We start from the raw sequence: 27,441 nt of genomic DNA, 5'->3' as shown, positions 1-27,441 counted from the left end.
TAGCTTTTTGTTTTGTGGGATTTATTTTAATACTACATCTAAATGACAGACTTACGTATGTCCATAGAAGAAGTCATTACATGAAAAAGTATCACAATAACCAGCAGTGAAAAACCAACAAGATTCAAGAGAGAAGCCATCATACCTTCTTATTCTACTTTTTGTCCTAAAGGGCCAGTTCACACAAATAACCAAACAATGTTTCCACTCAAGTGATAGTAGCCATATACACATCAGTATTATTTGCAAACCTTTGGAGATATCCAATAATGAGATTTCTGCCAGCATCCACAGTGAGCAGTTTTCATTAGGACTATTTATTCAGCAGAAAATGTGGATTTTTTCTGATTTGGGTGTACTGACCCTTCAACTCAGCAATTTCAGGAAGAAGAATGAAAACAATTGAATAACACACCAGATGAAAAAACTCTTTCCTCATTCAACTGTTGACATGTAAAATGCATATGAAAGACAATCCAACCACTTTCAAAAGCACTGCCTACATTTTTAACCATTTGTCCTATTTTTCTTTGCAGCTATCCTAAATGTTCAGGCACAGTCAGCCTACACACTGCCATTACACTGTAGTAGTTCCAGTGTCCCTGCAATGACAACTGAATGAAAAATCCTGGTTGGGGACTGCAGTGTTACAAGTGTTAGTGCTAACTGAAAATTTGATGTTTTGTGTTTGGACAGATTCATTCATGCTCTTGATTGAACAGAGATCAAAAATGCTGCATTCCTTCACAGCATTCACAAGTGTGGTGGTACTTTGTATCTTCGCTCTGGTTTCTGAGGAAAAGGGAAGGATTTGGGCCTAAAATACTGGATGGAAAACAGAGTGAAATTCAAATCCTTGGTGGAGGTGGAGAGGGGAAAAAGGGGAGATTTGTTTCATTCAGTTGAAGGTGCCTCCTGAGGTTCCCGGTTGACTGAATTAAGTGAGGAAAGAAGAGAACAGTTAGATTTTGTTTAAGAATGATTGTATTATTATTTATCATCTGAAGTACCAAAGTACTGGTCAAGTATCACAGTTTCTAGCAAATATGCAGGTTTGTAGAGATGGATTACAATTGATTGCCATTACAATAGATTACATATGTGAAAGTGGTTTCACCACACACTCAATATTTCTAATCACAACCATATCAATACCATTCCAGTCTGTACACTTTTTACTCTTGAATGCTTTAACAATAATAATTTCTCATTAATCTTTTCCCCATATGAACGTTGATTCATTTACATTAATAGTTTTACTTTCCACATCACCTCTAGTAATCTAAATATCAGGGTAATTTGATCATGTTTCATAAAAATTAAATCAGTTCCAATGGTATAAAGTTAAGGAATAATACAACACCCTTTTTTCCAGTTTTGCTTCATTAACAGAGAACGTGTGCCGTATGTCAAGTACTTGAATATAATGAATGCACACACACACGATACCCAGAAAAAACAATTAAAATATACCAGTTTTACTTGAAAATGAGCGCATATATGCAGGTTTTTTAAATGCAGGTAAACCGACAAAATGCCGTTTGTCTCCTTCCCATTGCCAGTGGAAGAGTTTGTTTTTCTGATTTTCTATGTCTTGTGAGTCATGTTCAAGGTCATGAAGGTGCTGGAAAACAGGGAAAAGTAGAAAGCAGCATAGAGGCCAGAGACAATATTATGGTGGTAACTTTGTCATATCTTTCATGAGATGGAAAGCGACTGTATGCAATGAGTCACTACGGAAATGTAAATCACAGCTGAAGCCAATAAATACAATAGATTACTGCAGAGTAATTTGACCCAGGAGTGAATGCTGACTGTACCCTTTGCCACTGAAGACAGAAGCCAGGTGTTAGTCAGTATTAGTGTTTTTTAGTCCAGCGTGAAAGGTGTTTCATATGTAGTGACAGGAATGGTTTATCTCGGTAATTAAATGTGAGCAGCGTGCAATTCCATTTCCAACCCAAAATGGTACTCTGTGCACATACCTTCCTCTCGTGCCTTCATGCGGGCAACAAAGTTGTAGCTCTTGTTTCTGCGATAGTTCTCATAAGGGTCATCCAGTGACACCCCCACACCTTTATACTGGTCCCATTTATCCCGGATGTCTCCTCCTTTGATGGGGTCCTGGATGCCCTGTTCTTTGGCCCCCAAACCACCTGAACCACTCCAGCCTACAGCAGACAGGACAACACAAGGAGAATAGAAGGGAGGCTAGAAATCAGTGAGGCATGTTTGATAGATTTTGTTTTGACCTCAAGTTCCAAAATACAGCCTGTACATTTCAGCAAAGAAAACCTCAACATTAACCCTATAACACCAAACATATCATATATGATAGATGAGTTTTTGAGCCCTCCACATGAGCAGTGTGACAATTTTTTCCCTGAAAAACACAATGTACATGCAATGCACGGATAATCCACCAGGAGGCAGTAATTAACTCACTAGAGGGGTTTCCAGTGATGCTGCAAGATTGCCATGTCTAAGGAATGGGACACAGGTGGTTTTTGAAGAAGAACTTTGCCAGTTTTGAAAAGTAAAAAAGTAAGAAAAAATTCATTTTTTTGTGAAACATCAATAGGAACAGTTACTTGGTTGATGCAATGTGAAATTACTTAATATTTCATAATTTGTTTTATTAAAACCGTGTTGAAAATGACGTATCAAATTTGATACAGCAGGTATATAAGGTCACAGAACTCTAAGAGAAGAGGACACAACAACACCAAAGCAGTCGGCAAGGGGCAAAGTGAAAAGCAAGTAGTATCAGTGGAAAAGAAAACAGTTTGAACCTCCATCCGTTAAGTTTGTGGAATGTGTTGAGGGAGACTCTGAAGAAAGGCTTGACTGGACACCATATAAGAGTTTCAAAGATTTTGTGACTGAAGAAATGTTGCAGGAAACTGCAGAAGAAACGAACTTGTACAGTGTGCAGAAAAATGGCGAACACAAATGCCCAAGAAATGCAGTAATCAATGCATGGATCCGCTACAAAAGAGACCCTGAGAAACTGCAGCCCAAGCAGAAACCCCTGCCCCTGCGAAGGTTTCAGGCTTCTGTTGGCACCGCCCTCACAAGCGCAGGAAAGGTCAAAAAGTGTGGCAGACCACTGTCTTCTCCAGAAGGAACGCCAACCCCTCCCCACAGAGGTGCCCCCTGATGTGAGAAAGGATGGCCTTGATCATTTCCCAACATGGGAAACCCGACGCCTATGTGTACTGTGAGAAATGCATCTTTGTCTGAACAAGGACAGAAACTGTTTTCAAACCTACCACCATGCAAAATAAAAAGGCTGTGAACAGCAAAATGAGTAAAAATAACTGAAGTCTTCCAGACTTCCACCCTGCCAGTTCCACTGGTGGATTTTCTCATTGCTGCATTGTAGTAGCACTTCCTATCTGTGGAATTACCAATTTGTTTGGTTTTATTATGTTTTCATTTGTTCAAGAAAAAAAACGATCTTTGAGCATTTTTACCTAATGTATCAAATATGATACTAATTGAAAGTAATATATGGAAATTGATATTTGAAAAAAAAAAAAAAAGTTGTTTGTTCAGAAGGACCAATAAAGGCTCTAGTTTCAAAGAATTGGAATGTTCTGTCAATTATTTAATGGTTTGGGCTTTACAGGGCTATAAATATCTCAAATATTCTTCGTAAGAAAATTGATTAATCAATTAATCAATCAGTTGGCAACTATTAAATTAATCACCAACTATTTTCATATCAATTCATTGGATTAAGTATTTTTTTTTAAAGAAAAAGCCAAAATTCTAAACTGAATATCTTTGGGTTGTGGACAAAAGATGACATTTGAAGACATCATCTTGGTCTTTGGGAAACTGAAATTTTGTAGACCAAACTACTAATCAATGAATTGAGAAAATAATAATCAATTATTTGACAATGAAAATAACAGTTAGCAGCAGTCATATTGGAAAATTTAATAATCATCTTAAATGATGAAATAAAAAGACAAAGACAGAGCATACCCATCTTCATCAGCAGCTGGTGGCCCTTATTCTCCTCCCCGAGCCTGGTATCAGTGGAGAGTTTGGAGGGAGGGGCGCCCAATACTGATGTGGAGCTGTATAGAACAGGAGGTAATCATCTATATTACAGTAAAGCATAAACAGAGTCTTGTATGAAAGCATCTTATCAAAGACCAGCAAAGGGGACTTACGGAGGGGAGGAGCTCCGGGATTTGGGTCCCCGCCGTCTCTTGGCGGGTGAATGTGAACGGGATCTGGATCTGGAGCGAGAGTGACTCCGAGATGACCTGGATCTACTCCTGGACCTAAATAGAGGCAGGTGAAGGCATGACAGGCTGAGTGACTCAGGCTTAAAATAATTGTAATGATGATAAACAAGAAGCAATATATCACAGTGTGTTCAGTCAGTTGCTGAGAGAAAAAAAAATCACTTGAAGCAAAGAAATAGGTTGAATTAACATGTGTACAGCACAAGTGAAACAACAGCCATTACGTGGCCTGTGTGGACAGCTCACTGATTAAAATAGAAGTGTATCTGTTCAGTCAGACATGTGAAATGGACACAGACACATGGTTATACTCCCTTTCTAAAATTTTCCCACTGCACAAACTCAACCAAATATAACATAGTAGTAGTTTAAAAAATAAAAAGTTAACCAAGATCTCTCTTTATGATCATTGACAAAAAGAGGAGACAAAATATTTTCGTTGTTTTGTTATTTTTCCAATGCAGCTTGGGAGAAAGAAATAAGGTGATATTTGAGAAATTTTTGTAACAGTGAGACAAAGAAGATGAAATCATGAAAAACTCTGCACTGGTTTCCTGTAAAATTTAGAACTGATTTTACAGCCCTCATCTGCGTATACAAATCCCTTAATGGGCTACAATCGAGCTACGCTGCAAAATCCCTTCCTCACATTTTGCCTTCAAGAACACCAGCAGCCAGCAAAGGCCTAAAGAAAATCAGGGATGCAACCTTTGTCCATTATGCCCTAAACCCTAAACACACCACCTAAAGATATCACGGAAACAGCTTGCTAAATGTTTTTAAAAGAAACTAAAAACGTATCTTTTCACTTCGCCTTTAACTAGCTATGACTTCCTGATACAGGCTTAGTTTTTGCATGTTGCCTCTTACTTCTGTACTGCTGCACTTCTTCTAAATTGTTGTATTTTACTTGATTTTATGAATTCTATGTATTCTATTTTTAACTTTATTTCAGGACAATTATTTAATGGTTTAATGGTTTGATGTTTCTATTTTCATCCTTAGTCTTATCTTATTATTACTTTTACAATCAAGTGGGTTTTATTCTCCATTTTATTTTCCATTAGTTTTCTATCCCCGTTTTTATGTTAATTCTATGTTACTTGCACTTGTGTTGCATGTGATTTTTTTGTTGGAATGCAGTTTAAGCTATTTAACTTTATTACTACAATTCAGTGGGCTTAATTTTCTATCTCATGTTATTCAGTCACCTCAGACTGTGTGTTTTGTGCCTGACACAGATAACACCCACACAGTGAAGTTAAACGCGTAGGAAGACATACTGGGGTAGGCTAAAATAGGCTTGTTTCGGTTAATCAAGACTGGTGGTGATGTGTCCATCAGCAATTTGTGATATTCTGATCTGATATTTGGATATTCTGAAATTGCTGACTGTCAATGTATTGAAAGAATAAGAGTTTGGAGACCTATGATGTTTCTATTTTCATCCATAGTGTTATCTTGTTTTTACTATTACAATCAAGTGGGTTTTATTCGTCATCTTATTTTACATTAATTTTCGGTGTCTGTTTTTATGTTCATGAAAAATAAAGATCATAACAAGCAGTGTTCATTTGCATATTGACAAGACATTCACTTGTGTTTCTGTATATGATTCCTCAAGATTTAACAAATCACATTCCGGTATATATATATGTATATATGCGTGCTTGCAGACCTGGATCGTGAGTAGGAGCGAGAACGGCTATGGGAGCGAGATGAGCGGGACCGTGACCGCGAAGACTTTGAAGAGCGAGAGCTGGAGCGAGACGAAGACCTCCCTCTGCTGTGTGAGTGACTCCTGGAGCGACTGCCTCCACGACTACTGGAGGGGGTGAGCCATAAAAAAAGAAGGGAGGTTGAGAGGTAGAGGAAGAGTGTCAGGTGTTTCATCCCTCAATGCACCAACAATGACATACAGAAGCCTTCTGAAATAACCAGTAACTTTGACCAGAATGAACATACAGACTGCAATCTCAAAGCTCATTTTGACAGACAATTACAAAGGCCAAAGACAAGCCAGACATTTATAATATGTGGGAAACACAAAGAGCTAGAACAAGCGAAGAGGAGGCTCACCTGTTTCGTTTTTCTTGTCCCTTTTTCCTTCTGGCTCTCATCTTGGCCCTGAAGAACTCATATAGGCCATTCTGCTCCCAGCCTTCACTGGTGGGGGAACAAACCACAGCCAGCTCTAAACTATGACCTATAGCAAATTATATCAGAAGCTAGCAGTACTACACAGATGCAGCTTGTGGTAAGTACTGCTACACAACTACTGAAAACAATGTGATTTTTCAAACTACTTTCTAATTAAATCCTTAAATACAAACTCAAGGCTGAAAACATAGCCTCATTTTTATGAGTATAGCTAACAGAAGTACTGGAACTACAAACTGGAGAACAAAGAGACTCCATTCTGCGGTGTAACTCATATACTTGAACTACAACAAAACTGTAAAGTAACATTCGGCTTCACGATCAAAGAAAGTTCACAAGTCTGCATCACACATTTTTAATCAAATTGATGGTTTTCATAATGCTTGATTTTAGGGGGTTATGCAGGCCTCTCAGCACTCCTACATCCCACTCCCATACCTATATTCCTTTTATGATTTCAGTTTCAAACTTGGTAATGAGGTCACAATTTTCAATGGGTTGTTCGCATTTACATAGCCTGCATGAAACTAACCAGCAAGAACACATGGGGCAAAGAATAAAATGCACTTTTAGCTGTCCATCCTATATGGTTTCAATGGACAGACCCATGTCAACAAAATCCGCCATCACATATTTACATAGCCCAGTGTAAGTGTAGTCCGATTCTCTCAGTACCACGGTCGTCTTTTCCCCATGTACTTCACTGTATTCACCTTTACATCTCTCCCTCACCTCATGACACTTTTGTCCAAGAAAGGTGTTTAGTAAAAGACATTGGAAGTAATTTTTTTTTATGGTTTGACCAGACCCTTACCTCCTCCTGCAGGACAAATGAAAATAATTTATTTGTATACTTTTTACAGTTTATTCCAGCTCACTATTGCTATTTGAATACAGATGATTTTAGGCAGTATGAGCCTACTTACAACTACCGTTCAAGTCAAATTAATGCGAATAAATATAAAAACATTTTGTGAGTTAAACAGGATTCTGTCCACACTAGTGTTTTCAGCTGTCCACAATGAATTGTTCAAATGACAGAAAGTGGTCATATCTCTTCCTCATTCCTTTCTTCTAGCTGGCTAACAACAGCATCCACTTAAAGTAATTGACCAATTGCTAAACTCTGATGTATTAGCCAAATTACAATTTTAATTTTGGTCCAATTTGTCGGTGTGTGTGTACCTGTTTCTAGGCCGATCATGGGATGGAGGGCTGTAGAAAGCTTCCACAGCAGCCAGCAGCCGATCACTAGGAGGCATGGGGGGGGGCAGCCGGATGTCTTTAGGGTCCAGAGGTTTATAATCACAGTCCTCAAGCTTACCAACAGACAGTACAGGGAGGAACATGAGACATTTAGGTTTGACTGTTGCGGTTATGTAAATGAGTCTAAGTAAATTCTACATTTTTATTGCATAAGTTGATGCCATTCTTCAGTGTGTTTTCCAAGCTGTCTTAAAAACTTAGCGTTAAAACTTCCATAGTCTTGGCTCGAATCTATTTTGTATGCAAAGGTGGCAATTCTGTATCAGGCTTATCATTGTTCTTTCTGCTGTGGTAGCACTCAATCAAGCTAGTGTTCTTCCAGCAAGAAAGTAACTTCAGTTATTTAACCAGCTGATAACATTGTAATTCATTTTAATGCCCTAGTCATCAAATCAAAGCATGTGACTTACTTTGACCAGCGGAGCCATGAGACCAGCTGGCAGGTCAAAGTAGGGTACATTGGGAACCAGACTGGGGTCATCTTGGACCGGATGCTGCCGATGACGCATGTGTGGTGAATGGCCATTGAAGCCATGAGGGGGTGGGCCAAAATCTGGGTGCTGGCCTCCACCCCAGGGAGGATGATCAGAACCCATTCCAGGGGGAGGGAGCCTCTGATTGGGATGGTGGTGGGGAGGAGGACCTGGCATGTCTGGCATACAAAGGTGCGTGTGTTAAAATACACAAGAAAAGGAATTAAATACAATTACAGTTGCAAAAACAGGCAATTTTCCAAATCAATCACTTCACACCTCCGGGATAATCTCCCTGAGCGTAGTCAAAGCGGTGTGGGGTGTACGGTGGCCTGTCGTAGTGGTGTCTAGGAGGAAAGTCATCCTGCATAAAGCGTGGTGGAAAGCGTCCAAAACTGTGTGGTGGTGGAGGGGGTTGGTTGAAAGGTGGTGGCTGCTGGTGGGGTGGGAAGGGTCCTCTGAAATGGGGGGGTCTCTGTAAAATTGCATGTTAGACAATATACTCATTCATGTAAATGAGCAGCAAAAACAGCCTTGCTGCAACAGAAAAAACATTCAAAGTCAATTTCAGGCAACAACATATTGTAATTACAGATTGTAAATGTAGAGTATACAATGCAATACAATATACAGTGGTTAAAGAATTTAAACCACAGTAATCATCTACAACATGCCTGCATGCGTGGGGGAAACGGGGGCTCCCTCTGGCCCCATGGCGGCTGGTCAGGCTGGTTCCCCCATGGCGGCTGCTGGTCATATGAGTTCCAAGATGGAGGGCCTGGGTCAGATGCACCTGGACCACTCCAGGGTCCTCCTTCTCTGGGTGGACCTCCACTCCAGTTTCCTGGGTCCCTCTGGTCATTCCACATCCCCTCGTGGCTGTTCCAGGGAGGGCAAGGAGGTGGGGGCTGGTTTGGGTCAAAAGGAGGCTGAGGAAGGACAAAAGTCAGAAAGGGTGTGAGCGTCGCCTGTTGACTAGAGACTAGGGTGAGGGCTGGCCCCTTAGAGTTAATGACTTGATTCATCAGTCGAGAGTCTCCTAAGCTGACTTTCATTTCATACTATATAACATTTGAAAGATCGTGTCTTATCTGACCTTGACTGTTGCAGCACCTTTCTAGCAGGGCTGCTAGCATTCCCACTTAAACCTCTGCAAATGGTCCAAGAAGCAGCAGTGTACCTGGTCTTCATCCAGGCAAAAACAGCTTATATCACTGCACTTTTCATTACACTCCAATGGCTTCCTGTTGCTGTTTGCATTAAATTCAATGCAAAAAAGTTTGGCTATAGAGTGACCATTAGCATGGCACCCCCACTCCATGAAATCATGAATGAGGTTTATGAGTATTCTCAATCACTGCAGTCTGCAAATGCATGACGACTAGTCCTACCACAACTGTGAGAAGAGAAATCTCAATCTAAACTCCTCTCCTCTGTGGTCCCTTTATGGTAGAAAAAAGAAGCCTGAAGAAAGTATGCATGCACACAACCTGCACACACACATGCATGGCGCACATGCCCACACGCACATACAAAGAGAAACTCATAAGTCTTTACTGGTTGGTTGGGGTTCCAGGGGCCCATGTGCTGTGGGTCATACCACGCAGGCTTGGAGGGGATATCTGAGGGGCCACTGGGGTTGCTGGGGTCCTGTGGTGTGGATGAAGTTTGATCAAACTCCCCTGGAGGAGGACCCGACATGGGAGGCTTCACATCACCTACACACAAAAAAAACGTTACAGCACAAACATACATGGAAGTGCCTAACGCAGAGCAGGTCACAAACCTATAAAGCAATATTTAACACGACTAAACTTCTTCTAAACTTTTGAGTCAGAATTACAGTCACTGATATTTTCTTTAATAGAAGGTTTAAAATTGAGTATGACTGCATTGTACTGATGTACGATACCTTAAAATTTTTGTTTCATTGTCATGTAAACAATAAATCTGGTTTCATGTACTGTATCAGGCCGTGTCTGGTTTTGTTGAGTGTCTTCTCACCAGCTTGGGTGGTCATAGGTTGGTTTTTTTCAGGCTCAGCTGGGGTTGCTAGCTGTGCTACAGGTGCAGGCTGTGGCTGCTGCTGCTTCAGACTGGCAACAAACTCTTCGTGCTGGGTCTTCAGAACCTGGATCTGCTGCTGGAAGGCAAGCTGGATCGGCTGCACCACTGCAGCATACTCTGTTATCAAAGATGCCTACGAGAGGAGAAGGGGGTGTAAAATGTGAGGCTGTCACAGTGTTATCAGTAAATGATAGTGAAATACACCAAGAACCCAAACTGTGCAGTTGCACACATAAATGTGCATGACCAGAAGATTTTTGTAAATTTGGTCAACACAGACATTGCTGCAAATTGCACATTATGGATGAGAGACTGAATAGATTAGTAGGACAAAAACAGCAGTCAGCAGTTGGAGTCACAGCAAATTTAGTAATGACCAATCAAATGAGCTCCTCTCATCCCCTCATCACCAAAACACCAGTAGGCAAAAGAGGAAGAGAGGCAGAGGTCTTAGAAAATTAGTTCATCTCCATGAAGGACCAAACCAGGGATCATGTTTACTTTAGTATTTAGTATTTTCTTTAATGACTGAAAAATCTAAAGGCCATTGCATGCTGCCAAATACACTATGTCTCATGATCATTAAAAAATTTACATTAAAAATGATGGGTAATAATAGTTTATGAGAGAATTATTACGACCCTATATGTCAAAATGACAAACACCAAACTGCTCCAAATATGCTGTCAACAGATATTAGTGTTGCAGCTGTTGAAATGTTGTGCAGCTCATTATAGTCCTGCAAACAATTAATACAGACTAATTAATATATTTAAACTCTGTGGATTTGTACTTACATCATATTTGAAAATATACATTTATGTCTTTAAAGTCCAATAAAAGTAAAGGTGTGGCCAATGGAAAAAAGACACATTTCAACAGTCCTCATATCTTGAAGCCAAGACGAAATGTGGTTTGCAAAATTTCAAGTTCATATATTGATAAATGCATATTGTCTCATCAGATTTACATACATACATAATGATACATTAATGAATGGATTACCATTGTGTCTGTCTGTATGTAAAGTACACAGAATTTTGAGAGTTCTGAATGTGATCCTCTGCTATGGAGTGGATTCTGACCAGATGCAAACCAAAAGTGTCTGAAAACATGGAGAGCGTTTTAGTTTCCACAATCTGCACCAACAGTGCATTTTTAGCTTTTGCCTTGACTGTTTAGCAGCACCTCTAAACCTATGTATATTTAGTCATGGGTCAGATCAGGTCAGATTATGTTAATGGGTTGAGTCAATGATTTAAAGATAATTGCGGGTAACAGATCGGTGTCATTGATAAACTCTCTTCCACTCACTTGGTACTGGCCGAGGCCCAGTGCAGGATTCTGGAGCTGCTGAATGGTCTCCTCATCAAAGTACCCATTCTTCTCCCAAAGCTGCAACAACTGGAAAGGAGGAAGAAAATGGGGAAAACCAGAGATAAAACTTTAGACTAAGGAACAATAATTTTAACCAAAAAAGAGGTTAAGATTTTTCCTAACTTTCCAGTTCAAAGCTGTATATTCAGCTATGTGTGCATTTGAGAGTGAATATTAGAGTTAGACTGCAGCATAAATAAGACACAGTTCAACAAACATGATGACATTCACTATAATATATATCACTATACCACTAACTGACCACAGTTGGCAAAAAATGAGTAGGTGTTTACCCTGGTGATCTTCTGTTGCTTCTCTTCCTCTACAGCCAGAAAACTGGTGCAGTAGATGGGAACCACAACTTTCTGCAGTGCTGCCAACAAATCCTTCTGCTGCTTTCGCTGGCTGGAAGGACACATTAAAACACATGACTTCAGGAAACGAATATACTGAAAGCTGCTCAACAATTTTCTTCTGACTAAATCTTTTCACAAAATCCACTTTTTATACCTAATAAAGTTTCTTTATACAAGATTTCTTTCATAATTGGACCCAGGCTGCAATGGCTAGTTTCACTTCTGGTCAATGTCTTAATTCATTTTTCAATAATCAACAGATCATTTAGATTATAAAATGTTTTCATTTTTTTCAGTTTATTGTATGATTACACACTGTTATTAGCCAAGCCATTCTGTAACTGCTAATACATTAAATTCCAGCAGTTTCATGGTCCTTTATATGCATTTAATATACACATTCCATTTACTAAAATAAAATATAAAAATTAATAAAACAGCACTGCTACCTAATACCCAAAACCTATGCCTGCTTAATGTTTTATACCACTGTGTTCACAGTAAGGGGCTTTTATACTTGTAATACTTCTAGGTATGTCTCAGTACATTGATCCACTTGTGTTTATGTATGGATTTAGGTTTATGTACCAGTGATGGAGAACGTCATTGGTTAAATAGATAAGATGTAGGCGGAGCTCAAAGTGTGCTCCATCAGCAGTGATGCGGTTGCGAAGATGTGATGTCATCAGTTCACAGTGCTGTGGAGTCTTGGCGTTGTTGAACATCCAGTTCTTACCAGCCTGAGAGGATGACAAACACATGAGAGAGAGATATTGTAGGAATGTACGTACAGAAGTATCTCTAAAAAATCTCTATTAGGGTGAGCTTACAGAGATGGCATCTTTAGTGCAGGTGTCTATGATGGGCTGCAGCAGGTTGTCAAATTCTGTGATATCCAACTGAGTTTCCAGCAGCAGTTTTTGGGTCTGCTGCTCCATAGCTAGAGCTATGGCTGCGGTGACTTGTTCCTACATCAAGAAAGAAAAGCTTTAAAATTTGTGTTTAAAAATTGGGTCTGTAACTAGGTTTCACACTGTTGCTCTCCATTATTATTTTGAAAATGTTGTTATTCACAGATATTTAATTCTAAAAGTTCTCATCCATGTTTGGTTTGTTGAAACAGGGTTACTCTTCTGTATGGGTTTAAATTCAGTAGGGTCATGCCTTTGATAAAACATTTATTCATGCTATTACAACAGTCGTGTTTTCATAAGCACATTCATTTGGTCAGAATTAGCTCTTCAAAAGATTTGTCTAGTTACTGCAAACCTAAAAGGACAAATAAAACATCCCTGAAGGAAGGATGTCCTCTGTGCTAGATCTCTAATTTCTTACTTGCTCTATACCTGTCTGAGTGTGTGCAGATGCTGCTCCTGTTGCTGCAGATTCCATTGGCTCTGCTGGATGAGCTCATCAATAGAGGGTGCAGCAGGCAGAGGAATCGGAGGCGGAACAATCATCTGCACTGGTGGAGGAGGGACATCGACCGTGTCTTTGGCACCTGGGTTGTACATTTCTGCAAAAATAGGAAATAAAAAAAATTGAGGGAAGAGCGCTGTACAACCGCTGGCGTCTGATGTGATGCAGATGTCCAAAGAGAAATATGTCATATAAGATGCAATAGTTCACATACAGCAAGCGGATGAAATGTTCCAGGAACAAAGCAGAAGGGTTAACAAAATGTAAAAGGCATGCAACCCGCAGTAACACTACCAATATTGTCATTCCTAACCCCCGGGCTGCTACAGAAACAGCTGCTGAAAGGCAACATGTTCGCATCTCCAAAAATCAGAAAAGATCAGTTTGACAAACATATAACATAAATATTACTGAACAGCCTTGCTGTAATATAATTGGATAATAAATCCCCGGCTAACAAATAAAGATGTAAATTTCTATAGAAATGCTTTCTTATAGTTAAACATATATAATTCTAACCAGGGATGTCCCAAGATATTGGGATGATAGGATGAATGAAGGACTCATTAAAAATACTTGTCATATAAATCATTTCTAATCCTTTGTTTAATATTAGTCATAAAACCTGAAGTATGCAAGCTCAAAAATGCCCCACTGCCCTCAGTTTAAAGACTGGTTCCACAAAGCTGAAATGTATGATAAGGGCTTGTGACTTTATAGTGTGCTTAAAATAATTCTAATACTCAATTTCTGACCTGTCAATTTAAAAAAAAAAATCATCGTCAGTATTGTATTTATACCGTTCTTCTGTTGTAGCTCCTGGCAATGAGTTTATGATATTTTTCTTAATTGACATTAGCATTATATGACAGGGACTGTGCATCCTATGCCAGAGATCACAAGATACCAAAGAGGGGAGGCAGAATATTGATAACACATCCTACTTAGGACATTACAACAGCCCAGTAGCGTGCCAGTGCAAACAACAGAACACTCACCACAAAAGTGTTATCACCCACTGCTGCCACTTTATCATTGTGAAACTAAGCCCAAGACTGTGGTACTATGAAACTTGATCGGGACACATGTCTTCAGAGAACAGAGATAATTCTGCAAACGGTAGTGTCACAAACCAAACATTAACGTTTTTGGTAAAATTATGCAGCCCTTACACTACAGCTGAACTGAATCCTGAGAAGATGCAGATTAAACGAGGTCTTGCTCAAAAACATGTCACCAGACCCCTCCTTCTGTTTGTCTGAGCAGCCGTAACACATTAAAGGTAAGAGATTAAGCATATTTTGAACATTTTTCAGCACCATCGCGATATGCCATCACTGAAGCGACAAAACAATACGGCACAAACTCAGAAAGAAAAACATACTGACAATAACATGAAAAACACAACTAAAAACAAAACAAAATTCTTGTAAGCATAGGTGTGATAATGTCCAGCAAAAATGTGTAAAAATAAAATGTGACTTTTCCAACTGGATTTAGAATTTGTCTGACAAATCTGGTTCCAAATAAATACCTTCAGATTTATACTCCTCCCCATCGTGGGTAGAGGGATCTAAGTGGAGAAAAGCAAACTTTAATGCATTTCAGGGGTATTACATGACTGACAGAAGAACTCCATGCAACCCTGCACAACACTGTGCTATTATTACTAGGCTTTCAATTATCTGACCATCATTCAGTGACCAAACTGTATGTGCTGTATGAAGCTCTGACTGCCTCTGTATATGATATATGATGAGTCAAAACTACGACTAAATGCACAATCCTATAGTTAAACTACTTCACTAACTTGTAAAAAAAAAAAATAAATCATTGCCTCACTGAGTTCAAAGTTGATTTACTACAATTTCTTCTTCAATTTAGTGTTTAGTACTCCCTTTTATTTTCCACCTTCTCACTTTTTTTCGAGACCCTTGGTCTTAATGTGTAACCATTTATCTCTGTCCCTTTTTGCCCAGGAATCATTTACCATTTTCCTTGCATTACTGTTGTTTTTATGATAATAAGAAGGGTGTGTTGAAGTATATCTAGAAAGAGGAATAGTGTGCTTTTTCATCTGGTCTTGCTTGCACACCACTTCAGCTTTGGCAGGATATGAGGCAGGTCTGAAGTTTGGTCTCTATTAGCTGATAATTAAACAGGAGCAGGTGATAGAGATGCTCTGACAACCTTGAATTTCATCTTTTTTACAGCTTGCAAGTACCAACAGAGATAATACATTATCCTTTCTATTTGGATTCAGCCACTAAAGGCCATTTGAAATGTGTGATAACGCTAGTAAAAGGTAGTTCATTTACTTGACATATCCAGTGCCTAGCATCAGTGGTGATTAAGAAGTGCAATCAAAATAAGTGTAATGTTGGGAAATAAGAGGCTGATGCATGCCATCCAAATGCAACGACTTCACACTTGGAAGGGTGTGGCCAGTGTGTGAGTGTCTTATAGAAGACAGAAGGGGCAAAGGGCAAAAGGGCATGGTCAACAGAAATTTCACCATAACATCATAACCCACCCTAACAGCATGTCATGTAATGGTACATTCATACAATCTTCACCTTAAAAGGTCAAAACTTTCCAGGATCATCACCAGAAGGTTACCCTCAAATCTACAAACTGAACTGGCAAAACAGCAGTAAACTACTCTCTGCAGTGCATTTAGTTCAATGATGAGGGTTCACGACACAAACTGTGTTCTAACGCGTTCTGGACAACTGGCAACCAGCATACCAGATTTATGGTTAAAATGTCCGCATAACTTATAATTAGGGACACGGGGCAACGTCCCGAGTCACTGGCTCCTACAGCTATGAAATAGCTGCAGGAGCCAGTGACTCGGGGCGTAGCCCCGAGTCACTTATTACTATCCCGCGCGTTTCTTCTTCTTCTTCTTCTTCTTCTTCTTATTATTTTTCATCTTCCTCCAAGTTTTCGTCCTCAAACTCGCCCCGCAGCTTTGAGAAAACCCTCGCAAATTATATATCAAAACGTGCGTATTGTTCGGGATCGGTGTGCTATTACTTTTCTCAAATTTATCGCAGTTTTTCGCGTCGTAAGACGCGAAAAACTGCGATAAATTTCCCATAAGAAATGAATGGGACGGGCGAAAAAAACAAGATTGAAATTGGAGTTTTTCAAACATCTGTAGCTCAGGCATACATTCACCGAGAGACTTCATTTCAACTTTAAAATGTAGACCCAAGTCTGGTCTATTGGTGTGTTCATCCACATTTTGATTGGTCCTATAGTTTTTGATCAGTCACTGTTCAATGACAGTGATCGTTTGGCGGGAAATTTTGAGATTATAATGGGTGTGTATTGCGCGGAATGTTCGTGCTAGAGTGCGTGCTAGAGTGGCACAGAGTCTAAAAACGATCTGAAAATCTTCTCTTTTTCTCGTCGCTACGGCCACAAATTACACTCTACACGCATAATTTTGGGATCAGTTTGTAGACAAACTTGTCCTCTTTCGTGTGATGTCCTCGAAAAAGCCGAGAGACTTACTGAATTTAAATAGTGAGACGTTTTGTGCAGCCAGCGCCCTCCTGTTCTCCCATTAAGTCCCATGTTAAAATTCAGAGCTGTTTTGTGAGCAAAGCAGAAATGCCTCCTGTCTTTAGATCGCCATAAAACGAAAAGTTGTTGTGTCAGGAATAAAACGAGGAGATGGCCGGACTCAGGAAGTTCTCGGGAGTCCGATGATCTATAGTACACTCTGATACGAGGTACGGTTCTCTCACCAGAGGATTTAGTTCAGGAGGTTCGCCGAACCCAAATCTCACTGCATACAATACAAACTCCTGTTCTCTGAGTCGCAGAGTCTTTTTAAGTCGACCATTTTGTCATTTTTCTAAAGAATATCTGGACATAAAACACACGTACATCTGGCCCAGACTTGTCCGCATCTCACAGTGTAATCGTTTTTTTGATAGCAGCTACGGTTTTGACACAATCGCAAGTTGTTCGGAAGAAACCGACAGCGAAAAAGCCGCTTTTCAGTTAACAGGTGCAACTGTCATTTACACACACACCGGTCAATAACCCACGCACACACATCTGCAGGACAACAAGCCTGAGAATGATTATCTTAACGAGCTCAGTCAAAACAAGGGCATTGTTTGAAAACAATCTCCATCCAACAAACAGTTAAACTCAGCTTCACCAAGCGCTTTGCCAAAAAGGTTGAGACAGTAGTCACACAAACACACACACAAGCAGGGCTAACCAACAGCTAAAAAGTGATTAAAAACAAGCACGTCAAAACTGAACAGGAACAGGTAAAAAGTGGGAGAGGTAGAGAGGTAATTATCAGCAGGTGGGGCAGAAGTTACACACGCACACAAACAAACACACACACACACACACATTCAGACACACATATACCAGACACATCTCCATGTAGGAGCTGGTTGGGCTGCTTGTGGAGTTCAAGCAGACACACACACACACACAAACAGACGAAGACACACACATACGCAGTCACACACAACGACAGATACATAAACACACACACACAGACAAATGCATAATGAAAACCCCATCCCCCCGCCCCCTTGTTAACGCCGTTAGCTCTGTTAGCTCTGTTAGCACAGTTAGCTCTGTTAGCGCTAGCGCCGTTAGCTATATTCGCACCTTTAGCTGTTAGCTCAGTTAGTGTTAGCTCTGTTAGCTCCGTTAGCATTAGCTCCATTCATGTTTATTGATTCAGTTCATTAATTCATGTTAACAGAGACATGAAGCAGAGGAGAGAAGCAGACACAGACAGCTGAGGTGATCAACAGAGACAGACAAGGAGAAAGCCACAGAAACACAGCTGAGAGCAATTCATTAATCAGGGACTGACTACCTCTGATATCTGCCGTTTTCTCACATTGCAGCCTTTTTCAATTGTCCGCTGCTTCGCCATAGTTTCTCCTAGAGACTTCATTCAAACTTTAAAACGTAGATAATTTTGTCGGCTCAAAATGACCCTCGGCACATTTTGATATCTCTTACGGTTTTCGAGCTATGACCATCGAAGGCCGACGTAAGACGCAAACAACTGCGATAAATTTCCCATAAGAAATGAATGGGGAAATTTCCTCAAATTTCAGCCTTTTTCAATTGTCCGCTGCTCGGCCATACTTTGTCCTAGAGACTTCATTCAAACTTTAAAACGTAGATAATTTTGTCGGCTCAAACACACCCCGTGTCCCTTTCAAAATTTCCCAGGGGGAATTTTCTAGTTTATTCATTACAATCAATACATGTCTAGGCTGCTGATACGAGTTTGTATTTTATGCTTACATTAGGTACACCTTTCAGTGGCCAAAGAAAGTTACAATGAAAATACAGGTTCTATTTTTTTGTTCTTTTACATGCAATTTAAATGATTTTACTCCCTGTAATGTTTATTTACATATTCAATTAAAGATTTGACTCATCAGATATGAAGGAGACTTATAACATCTGTGTGTTCTGACACTCTCTTACAGCTAGACAGATTTGATCTAGGAAATAAGGTGTGTTTCAGAAAGGCCATCTTCTAGCAACATTTACAGAGCTATTCTTCTAAATACAGACAGACAGACAGACAGACACACACGCACACACACGCACACACACACACGCACGCCCTGCCCACAGAACTTCAGGTTTCCTCTTGGTTTTATGTTTGCATTTTGTCACTTATGATAACATTGTACTCTGCTTTCTCAAACAGGCCAAAGCCATTATTACTGGTCAGAATGATGGCCCAAAAACTATGCCATTAAGACCCAGTTTATATGAAACTAGAATTTCCTTTTAAGACATGAACTGGGCCAGACATTTTCAGCAACAGCTAATTAATTTTGTTTCTACTGCAATGCCACAAAGGATGAGTCAGAGTTCATGTCTCCAAGTCATGCTTACCAGTTTTCACAAGGATTAGGATATAAATTTGGGGAACAGGGTTTCTTGTTAGGGCTGGGTATTATCGCATACAATTTCCTGAATTGGGTTTTAGAAGCATAAATACATTTGCTTCTTAGAATAACCTACTTTAATAAGCACAGGAAAGTTTTAATATAGATTTTTATAGCTATCTTTAATTCAGCTGTGAGCGATATAGATGAAATCCTCTATCATGATATATGTACAATTATATTCCATTAAATCATTGCCAGACAGGTATGTGTTTTTATCTCATTCAAACAATTAACTACCTGACATATCAAAGTATTTCATCAAATTGATTTGATTTGTGGTTAATGGTCTTGTTCATAATGATGCTAATATAAACCAGCATTGTGATTTACTTGTCACACGTAGTAACTAGTATCAGTGGAAATTATGTTTAATGTGTTTTTTGGTCTGTATTGTTTATGATGTTCCTAGTACACATGGGATTTTGTTTGCATGCCACACAGGACTGACGATCCAGGTTTTGCAGCCCACCCATTGCACATAATTGTCTAATGCACCCAGAGATATCAAAGACTGGAGATATTAAACAGTATATTAAAAAACAATGGCAAGGCAATCTATGACAACTATTGAATGTATGTCCTATATAGTGATAGTTCCCACTACTAATAAGAACCATGCCCTACATACAACTAATTATAAAGCTGATATCATTCTGATTTAAAAATTGAAAATTCTGATCAAAATATATGTTAACAGTATTACAAAATACCAGTTAGCATTGGGTGCCAACTCTGGGTGCTTGATTATTTAGTGCTATAGGATCAATTTAACCTATGCTCAAAATATATTAACGTCCATACCCAGCCCTACACTTGTTTCAAATAAAGCGTGAATTCCAAGTTCAATTCAGTTGAGCACAGCACAGCTCTACACAGCTTTGCTGTGAAAACATGGCCAAGACGATGGTGGCAGGTTGCACTGCTACTCTACTGTAGAACACAGCTGACATGGCAGCAGACATTAAGATGAGTAAGTAATCACAACGAAGTAGGTTAAGTGCGAGTAGGTACAGTATTGGCTTGATAAGGATGCTTCTAAAGGCACACTATGAATGCTTAGAAACACAAAGGAAAAATCCACTCTTAAACAGAATACACATTAGAAATATGACGTTGGAGAATTCAATCAACACTTTCTCCCAAAATATGAAATACAGCCAAGTTCTGTATATGGGTGCAAAGTGTTCTAATTGGACTATATGACTTAAAGTTGACGCAGGGTATATGTTATTTTGATAAAATGAATCAGACATTTATCACCTATTGGCCTGGTCTTATTCATTCAACTCTACAAGCTGCATTCCAAATGAAGTTGATTATTTTCATTCATTCGATGAAGGCTTCTATTTTACTGAGAATGACCTAATTATCTTTAATACCACATGAACTGAACATTCCAACATCATACAAATATCTATGTGCAAATGGTTTTATGGTGGACTTTCCCTTGAACTACATACGCTGCTGTTGCTCCACAGCAAGCTTGCACTTGTAGTAGCTGAAGTATTCTCCCCCAAAGAGGAAGGAAAACTTAGGATTGTCCTTCTGTTTCTCCATTGTCATCTTTTCAAACTCTGGCCCGTTCCGAGCGACAAACTGGGCCAGCTTGTCAATGACATTCCTCAGTTCTTGATCTGCACCAGGAAAGAGAAGAAGAGGAAAAAATACAGTCAGAGCTGATACAGTCTGTAATCATAAACATAAAACAAAACATAGGAGGAAATTACACTTGGCCACAGTGTGTGCCTCTCATGTATTGTCATTACATTTCAGTCATAGAACTATGCAGTTTTTCTGAATGATAAATATCCAGTGATCATTGTTAAAAATAAAAATGTTTTAAAGTCCAGTGTGTAGGATTTAGGATGATCTATTGGCAGAAATGGAACATTCTTAATTATGTTTTAATTAGCATATAATCACCTATGAATTATTGTGTTTTCATTAGCCCTTCACTACTAAGCCCTTCATATCATCAGAGACTAGGATCTCTTCCACAGAGCCCGCCATGTTGCACCGCCATGCTGCTACAGTAGCCCAGAATGGACAACACAAAACTGGAGAGGGCAATTCATGTTTTCACATTGTAGGTTCTCCTACACACTTGGAAAGCAAGGGGTAAAGTGGAGGGGTTCAACTGGTTGCAATCTGCAAGCTCACTGCTAGATGTCACTAAATCCAACACAGTGGTTTAGTAGGGAGAGAGAGAGCACAGCAAGATGATAACAATTCAGATGATTGACCGGGTTAAAAAATCTAACACAGACATGTTCCTTAAAGCACATTACTTTTTCTGTGCATCTTAACAGAACGTCTGAAATATTTAAAAATGATCTATACAAAACTAATGCAAGGGATTAGGTTATAATTTATGCCTGTAGTTCAATCTCACTTTTCATATAAAATAAATTAGTTGTTATATTGGGGGGTCATCAGGGGTCTTCTCTGGGTCCTCTGACACTGTAACACTATGAGAATATTTTGTGTTCTAAAATGGCCTTAACTTTAACTTTATACTATTATTATACTGATTTGACATTTGATTTGATCCATGTGTTGGAACAAAAGTATTTCGCATATTTGTTTTTCTTTTTTAACTTTTATCATAAAATGCTTTTACAAGTTGTTGAAAAAAGTTAAGCAACATACATTTTTATTATATTTTTGTTGTTGTTTTTTTTATGTGACAGCCTTCATACTTCAGAACTCAAAAATAATTACAACTTAGAAATATCTTTAATTCAAAAATTATAATTTATAATGGCTCACTGTTAATATGCTACTGCATTAACACAAGCAAACACAGATTAATTTGATATAATCAACATTTATATCTTCAACAAAAAATAAATGCCATAGGACAGAAAATGTACACATCTCCTCTCGGTCTCTAAAATTGGTCATACACAATAAATCTCATTAAAATGACTCAGCAAGGTGTATGCAGTGGTCACTTTCAACATATATGCACAGAGAAATCTAAAAAAATGTCAAAAGCAGAAATTATGTTTCTTTTGGCTTTGTTTTTCTATTATATTTGATTTAAACCTATTTTTTGTTCGCCAGCAGTACAACACCAGCAGGCCGAAACCTTTTTGGCACATGGACTCCTGCAAATGTTTCCATCATTTTGTTCTGTCGATGAAAGGCTTACACAACAACTACAAACACCAAGGTTGTGGGTGACTATCATATTCAATAAATTACGTGCTTGGGTGGGCATCCAGAGGGGATTTGCGTGGACGTAGCTCTGAAAACAGACATGTTGGCAACATGAAAATGTTTGAGGAGAAACCACACCAACAGTTTTCTTCAAAGACAGTTTTTTTTATGGATGTAACATGTGAACACACTGAACCCTGACGGTGTATACTACAAAAACAAATCCTTCAGTTCTTCCAAGAGAAGAATGGCTTCTTCTTTGGAGACTTTTTGGATGGACCCATAATCCAGTCATGCACTAGTACTACTATGTACAAGAAACACTCCAAAAGTTTTTCCTGTGCCATATACAGGAATCATAACAGTAGACTAGATCACTTGTAAAAATGGAGTTCTGATGTGAATAAACACTGCATTGAAACACTATTTTGAATGTAATATTCATTGTGTCAGTCATTATTTTATTTCAGCATATTTAAAACCTTAATTACTGACTTAATGCACCACTCAGCAAGCACACTAAGTGACACCAATCAAACGCACCCAAGATATACCGTGACCAGCAGCTGCACACTGGGTTTGGCTAAAAGATAAATGCTAAAATGCTCACAGTGGATCATTCAGTGGTGACCTCTGCATTTGCTCCACTGCTGAGGAACTTCTTCCTTCAGTAGGGTGTTTGAGGCATTTCTGTTTTTTCTGACTACCTATATCACAGTTGTGACTGCAGAGCCTCATTTAGGAGTGCAGTGGAACAGAGAGGTTGAGAGGACTGGTTATAATACAAACTAAGAACAGCTGAGCACAACTTCATACAATGTTAAGCCCAGGCTACTCAAGTGATGCCTAAGATTGTCCATCCTGTACTTAAAAATATAGTTTCTCATCTAAAGGGACATAGCTGATGCTTCAGATCATTCTACAAAAAGCTATTTGAAGAGCCTACATCAAAAAGTGATAACTCTGGGGCCTTGCTTGCCAGTCTAGATTTACCTGCCTCGTCACAAAAATGAAGCATTATAAATGATATCGGATGTTACAGAAACTGATATATGGGAAGTCGTAAAAAAATACAAAAACAACAAATCTCCAGGGATGGTCGGACTCCCTGGAGAATTTTACTGAGGGTTCACTGATAATTTAGTAGCAGTATTAACAAAATATTTTAATTATGCCCTCTCCAAAGGCTATTATTTCTGTGAAAGTCAAGACCGGACATTATGTGAAGGGTACAGACCCATTAGTTGCTACATAACAATAAAAATCTGCTGACCAACATTTAGGCAAAAACAAAGCAAAAAATTTTAGCAAAATTGATTAATTAAATTAAAGTCTGAGGCAATGATGTTCATGGGACACTGGCCTGCACAACTTGCAGGAAGATTTGAATTCCACTGGTCGAAACAAGGGTTCAGATACCTAGGACTTGTCATAAAATCTGACACATGACAGTTGTTCAAGGCCAATTATGGTGACTGATGGGTGAAATAAAAGATGACCTTACAAGACAGAAGTCCTCTCCTTATCCCTAACAGGGTAAGTGGAAACAATACGATAAACATATTATCATATTACCAAACAAATGCCATTATTTTGTTTCTGTCTCCACCCATCGATTTGCCGATTTCTACATTCACAACAATTAACAAATTAATATCTGCATGTATATGGCAAAACAAAAGACCCAGAATTTATTCAAAAGAAAGTTCTTTTGAAAAGAAAATGGGGGATTAGATGTACCAAACCTGAAAAAATATTAATGAGCAGCCCATTTTTGATCAATGGTCACATGGATATCTCAAGATAAAAACACAATCTCATTTATTAATCAAGATATCTGAGGAGAAAATAAAAACAGGAAACAGTGGGCTAGAATTACTTTAAAAAGAAGGCCAAATGTGAGAAAGCAGTTAAGACTCCCCATGTCAATATCTAGAGCAATGGTGATTGCACATGACACTAACTTTCTTCCCATCCAAATTAGAAGCAGTGGTCAAAAAATGGGATGAGAAAGGATTAATGACTTTTTTATTATACCTGCAGTTAAGACATTATGAACAGAAGCACAAAGAATGGGATAAACTATATGCTACACCATCTAAAATAGACCATTTATTTATGTTAACAATGAATGGCAAAATTATATCGCATATATATAAGATATTACAAGAAGACAGTTTAGATATCAAGGAAAAATGTGAGCTGGAAATGAACACCATAATTTTGGGTTAGTGCCGAAATCCATCTAAGACACCTGTGCTGATATGCCTCTGAAATGTGATTATACTGCAAGATCGCACTTGATAAAAATGAAATAAAAAGTTCTTAAGAAAAAAGAAAGTCAAGCAAAGACGTTGAACCAAGAGCAGATGGTTGACTTCGCAGTACAGGGTTACAGAATGACATTCAGACAGGTGAGTATGTAACTGCAGAGACATCATCAACATCACACAACTTCTATATTAGCTATACTGCCATTACTACTAGATCAATAGTGTTGTATTATGTACATATACTATCTGCAATTAATATGTAAATACATCACATACATAACTATATCACATATGCTATATATACTTCATATAGCTACAAATCTATAGAGATCTCTATATCACTGTCTGTCTGTCTGTCTGTCTCTCTCCCTCTCAAACCCAACTCAACGTCATATGGCTCTGTGTCATTTTCTTCACTTGTATCCTCACTGCCATCTGGATCAAACTCATAGTCAGATCCATCAGATGTGAGGTCAATGTTGGGACTATAAAGCTGCATTATATCCGCTACAGTTCAGTAGCGATTGATGTTGAAGTGAGCATTTGTGATACATGTCACCAGCCAATGGCTGATAATGGCAGTAAGTCACCATCCATGCCATTGTTTAAGGAGTCATTATCTTGCTTATCTAGCAGAAAATTACCCTCTTCCTGAAAACCATCAGCACTCTCCTGACCAACATCATCCTCACTTTATTGGACTGTATCATTAGTATCCAGCTGCGGATTATTTCCATCAATTTCATCATCATCATTTATATATTCTACATCTTGTCTTCTGCTTCTGAATCATCTTTGGCAGTGTCATCTTGTAACTTCTCGGGGTAAGCAGAAATATAGAAGTGTAACCTGGCCATGCTGAGGTACAGATACATCCTAATGGACTGGGTTGTGTTTGTATTCTCACACTTAAGTGTGTTTAATGTCCAATGGTTGACATTCCTTTTGGGGCGAAGAAATTCTTTCCTTTTCCTAGGACAACTACTATTCTCGTCCTCCCTGTTTTGTTCTATGTTGCTTTACTTGTCCATTCTCACTATGTAGCCACCCCATTTGAATTTTGTGATGACTTGCTCTCTCTCTCTTCTTTGCAGGGGGTGGACACTTGATGTTTGGCACTTGATCTTTAGTTTTATTTGCATCAGCTTCCTTTCTCATCTTGACCTTTGCCTGGAGGTTTTCAAAGAAGGCCATTTGTTGTTTCTGAAGTTGTGTTTCATTTTTGTAGAAGTTCACCAATGCCATTAATTCAGGCAATATTGGAGTTTCTTTTGCTTTATTAGAAATTTGTGAGTTTTTTTCTCGTAACTGTAGCACTTTCAAGGCAGAGAATATCTGAGGTATTGTTTTCGTAAATTTGAGTTTCTTCTCAGAATATTATCCCCTTTCCCCGGCCCCGTTTTTCAAGTAGGGTTAGGGTTTCAAGTTACAATGGCCCTAATACGGCGTTGTATTGGAGTAGTGTGTGGAGAAGCAATCCTAATCCATACCCTGACCTGGAAACCGCTGTCTTCACACACAACACTAAATGTAGGATATGCGGTGACCATGTCACATTCAGTACTCATTTCTACATAAGTTAGTTGACTGACGTTATCTTTCTCTCTGATTTATTGTATGTTTGATAATGGCAACATGTTCGAAATCAAAAGGGAAAAGGAAGGAAATCCCCATCTTGAGCAAAAATACTGACTTTATATTAGCCGTGAAAGTTAGCTACCGTGTAAAAAAAAGTTAACATAGCTGTTACGGTGCAATCCTAAAATAATTTATATTGCAAATAGTGTACACAAAACCTATTAGACACTCATTTAGCTACGGACGTTAACGTTAGTTAGTAGTTAAGATTGACGGCATGTTAAATGCAGCAGAAATGTTAGCTGTTATAGCAGTGTTCTAAGTATCTTGCTAACATTCAATGAAAATCATCCAACGCCGCAGCGTACTGCTCACCTTCTGGGGGATTGGGAATATCCATGTTTCATATACAGCAAACACGCGGATCCTTAAGAAACAGTCCAGAGGTCGGTCAACTCGTTTTGCGTTTTACTTAAAGATTTATAACATTAACAAAAAACAGTCGCTTAGCTCCTGTACCACCGGAAGTACTACTACAAGAAACAGCGCCACAAAAAATGGCCATCCTATTTCCCTACAGCGCCACGTCAGGTTAGGTGGTATTGTTGATATGATTGTTATCAATTTAGTGATGGGTGGATGAAGACTTATGAAGCTGAGAGTGTTTTGTCCCGAAAAAAATTCTTGGATGCAGAACATTGACTTTAAATTTTGGCATAAAAAAGAGAAGTTGGCATTGAAGACAATGCCTTCGTACTAAAAAAAAACTGTTTTGGCATTAAAAAAATGTGTGTATTCACATTGAAAAACATTCCATTAAAAAGCACAAAACAAGCATTACAACTGTTTTATTATAAGAATTTTTGTATTCTGATGTGGTTTTCAAAGACAATCTTGCCACTGGTTTTCAGTTTCATCATTTTGATGTGGAGGGCAGCAGAGAGTGGGATTTACACTTCATATAATCTGTACACTAATGCCATCTTTCCACTGCATGCCACATTATGTTTTGGTCCAGGTATTTTTCTCTGTTTTGTTTTCCACTGTAATGGATACCCTCTGACTGAGCTGTGGATTCTTTA

General features: G+C 38.8%; 1 protein-coding gene across 3 annotated transcripts; it reads right to left on the bottom strand.

The window, feature by feature from the left end:
* LOC121605860 (calcium homeostasis endoplasmic reticulum protein) lies at window positions 1-26,871 on the bottom strand. 3 transcript variants are annotated; one of them, XM_041935966.1, is made up of 20 exons: window positions 26,735-26,871; window positions 20,807-20,980; window positions 14,915-14,953; window positions 13,308-13,477; window positions 12,792-12,929; window positions 12,550-12,701; window positions 11,899-12,010; window positions 11,543-11,632; window positions 10,166-10,361; window positions 9,719-9,879; window positions 8,836-9,090; window positions 8,441-8,636; window positions 8,099-8,340; window positions 7,608-7,741; window positions 6,342-6,428; window positions 5,941-6,087; window positions 4,185-4,298; window positions 3,994-4,088; window positions 1,986-2,171; window positions 1-932 (listed from the first exon to the last, which is right to left on the bottom strand). In XM_041935966.1, the coding sequence occupies exons 1-20, from the start codon at window positions 26,757-26,759 to the stop codon at window positions 895-897; spliced, it is 2,751 nt and encodes a 916-aa protein (XP_041791900.1). In that variant the 5' UTR covers window positions 26,760-26,871; the 3' UTR covers window positions 1-894. The 3 variants fall into 3 exon arrangements, with proteins under 3 accessions (XP_041791900.1, XP_041791901.1, XP_041791902.1); XM_041935967.1 differs by having other exon boundaries at window positions 5,941-6,084; XM_041935968.1 differs by lacking the exon at window positions 14,915-14,953.
* Window positions 26,872-27,441: the final 570 nt, after the last annotated feature.

Source organism: Chelmon rostratus, chromosome 4 (assembly GCF_017976325.1).
Source record: "Chelmon rostratus isolate fCheRos1 chromosome 4, fCheRos1.pri, whole genome shotgun sequence".
Lineage (NCBI taxonomy): Eukaryota > Metazoa > Chordata > Actinopteri > Chaetodontiformes > Chaetodontidae > Chelmon > Chelmon rostratus.
The sequence above is the reverse complement of the archived record's forward strand: the minus strand, read 5'-3'. Positions and strand labels throughout refer to the sequence as shown.

Excerpts from the sequence above, each read along its gene's own strand:
- LOC121605860 (XM_041935966.1), bottom strand. The coding sequence starts at position 26,759 with ATGGATATTCCCAATCCCCCAGAAG. Across the intron at positions 12,011-12,549 it reads AATGACGTTCTCCATCACTG|CCAGCGAAAGCAGCAGAAGG; the intron begins GTACATAAACCT and ends GTGTCCTTCCAG. Across the intron at positions 9,091-9,718 it reads CCTGGAACCCCAACCAACCA|CCTCCTTTTGACCCAAACCA; the intron begins GTAAAGACTTAT and ends GTCCTTCCTCAG.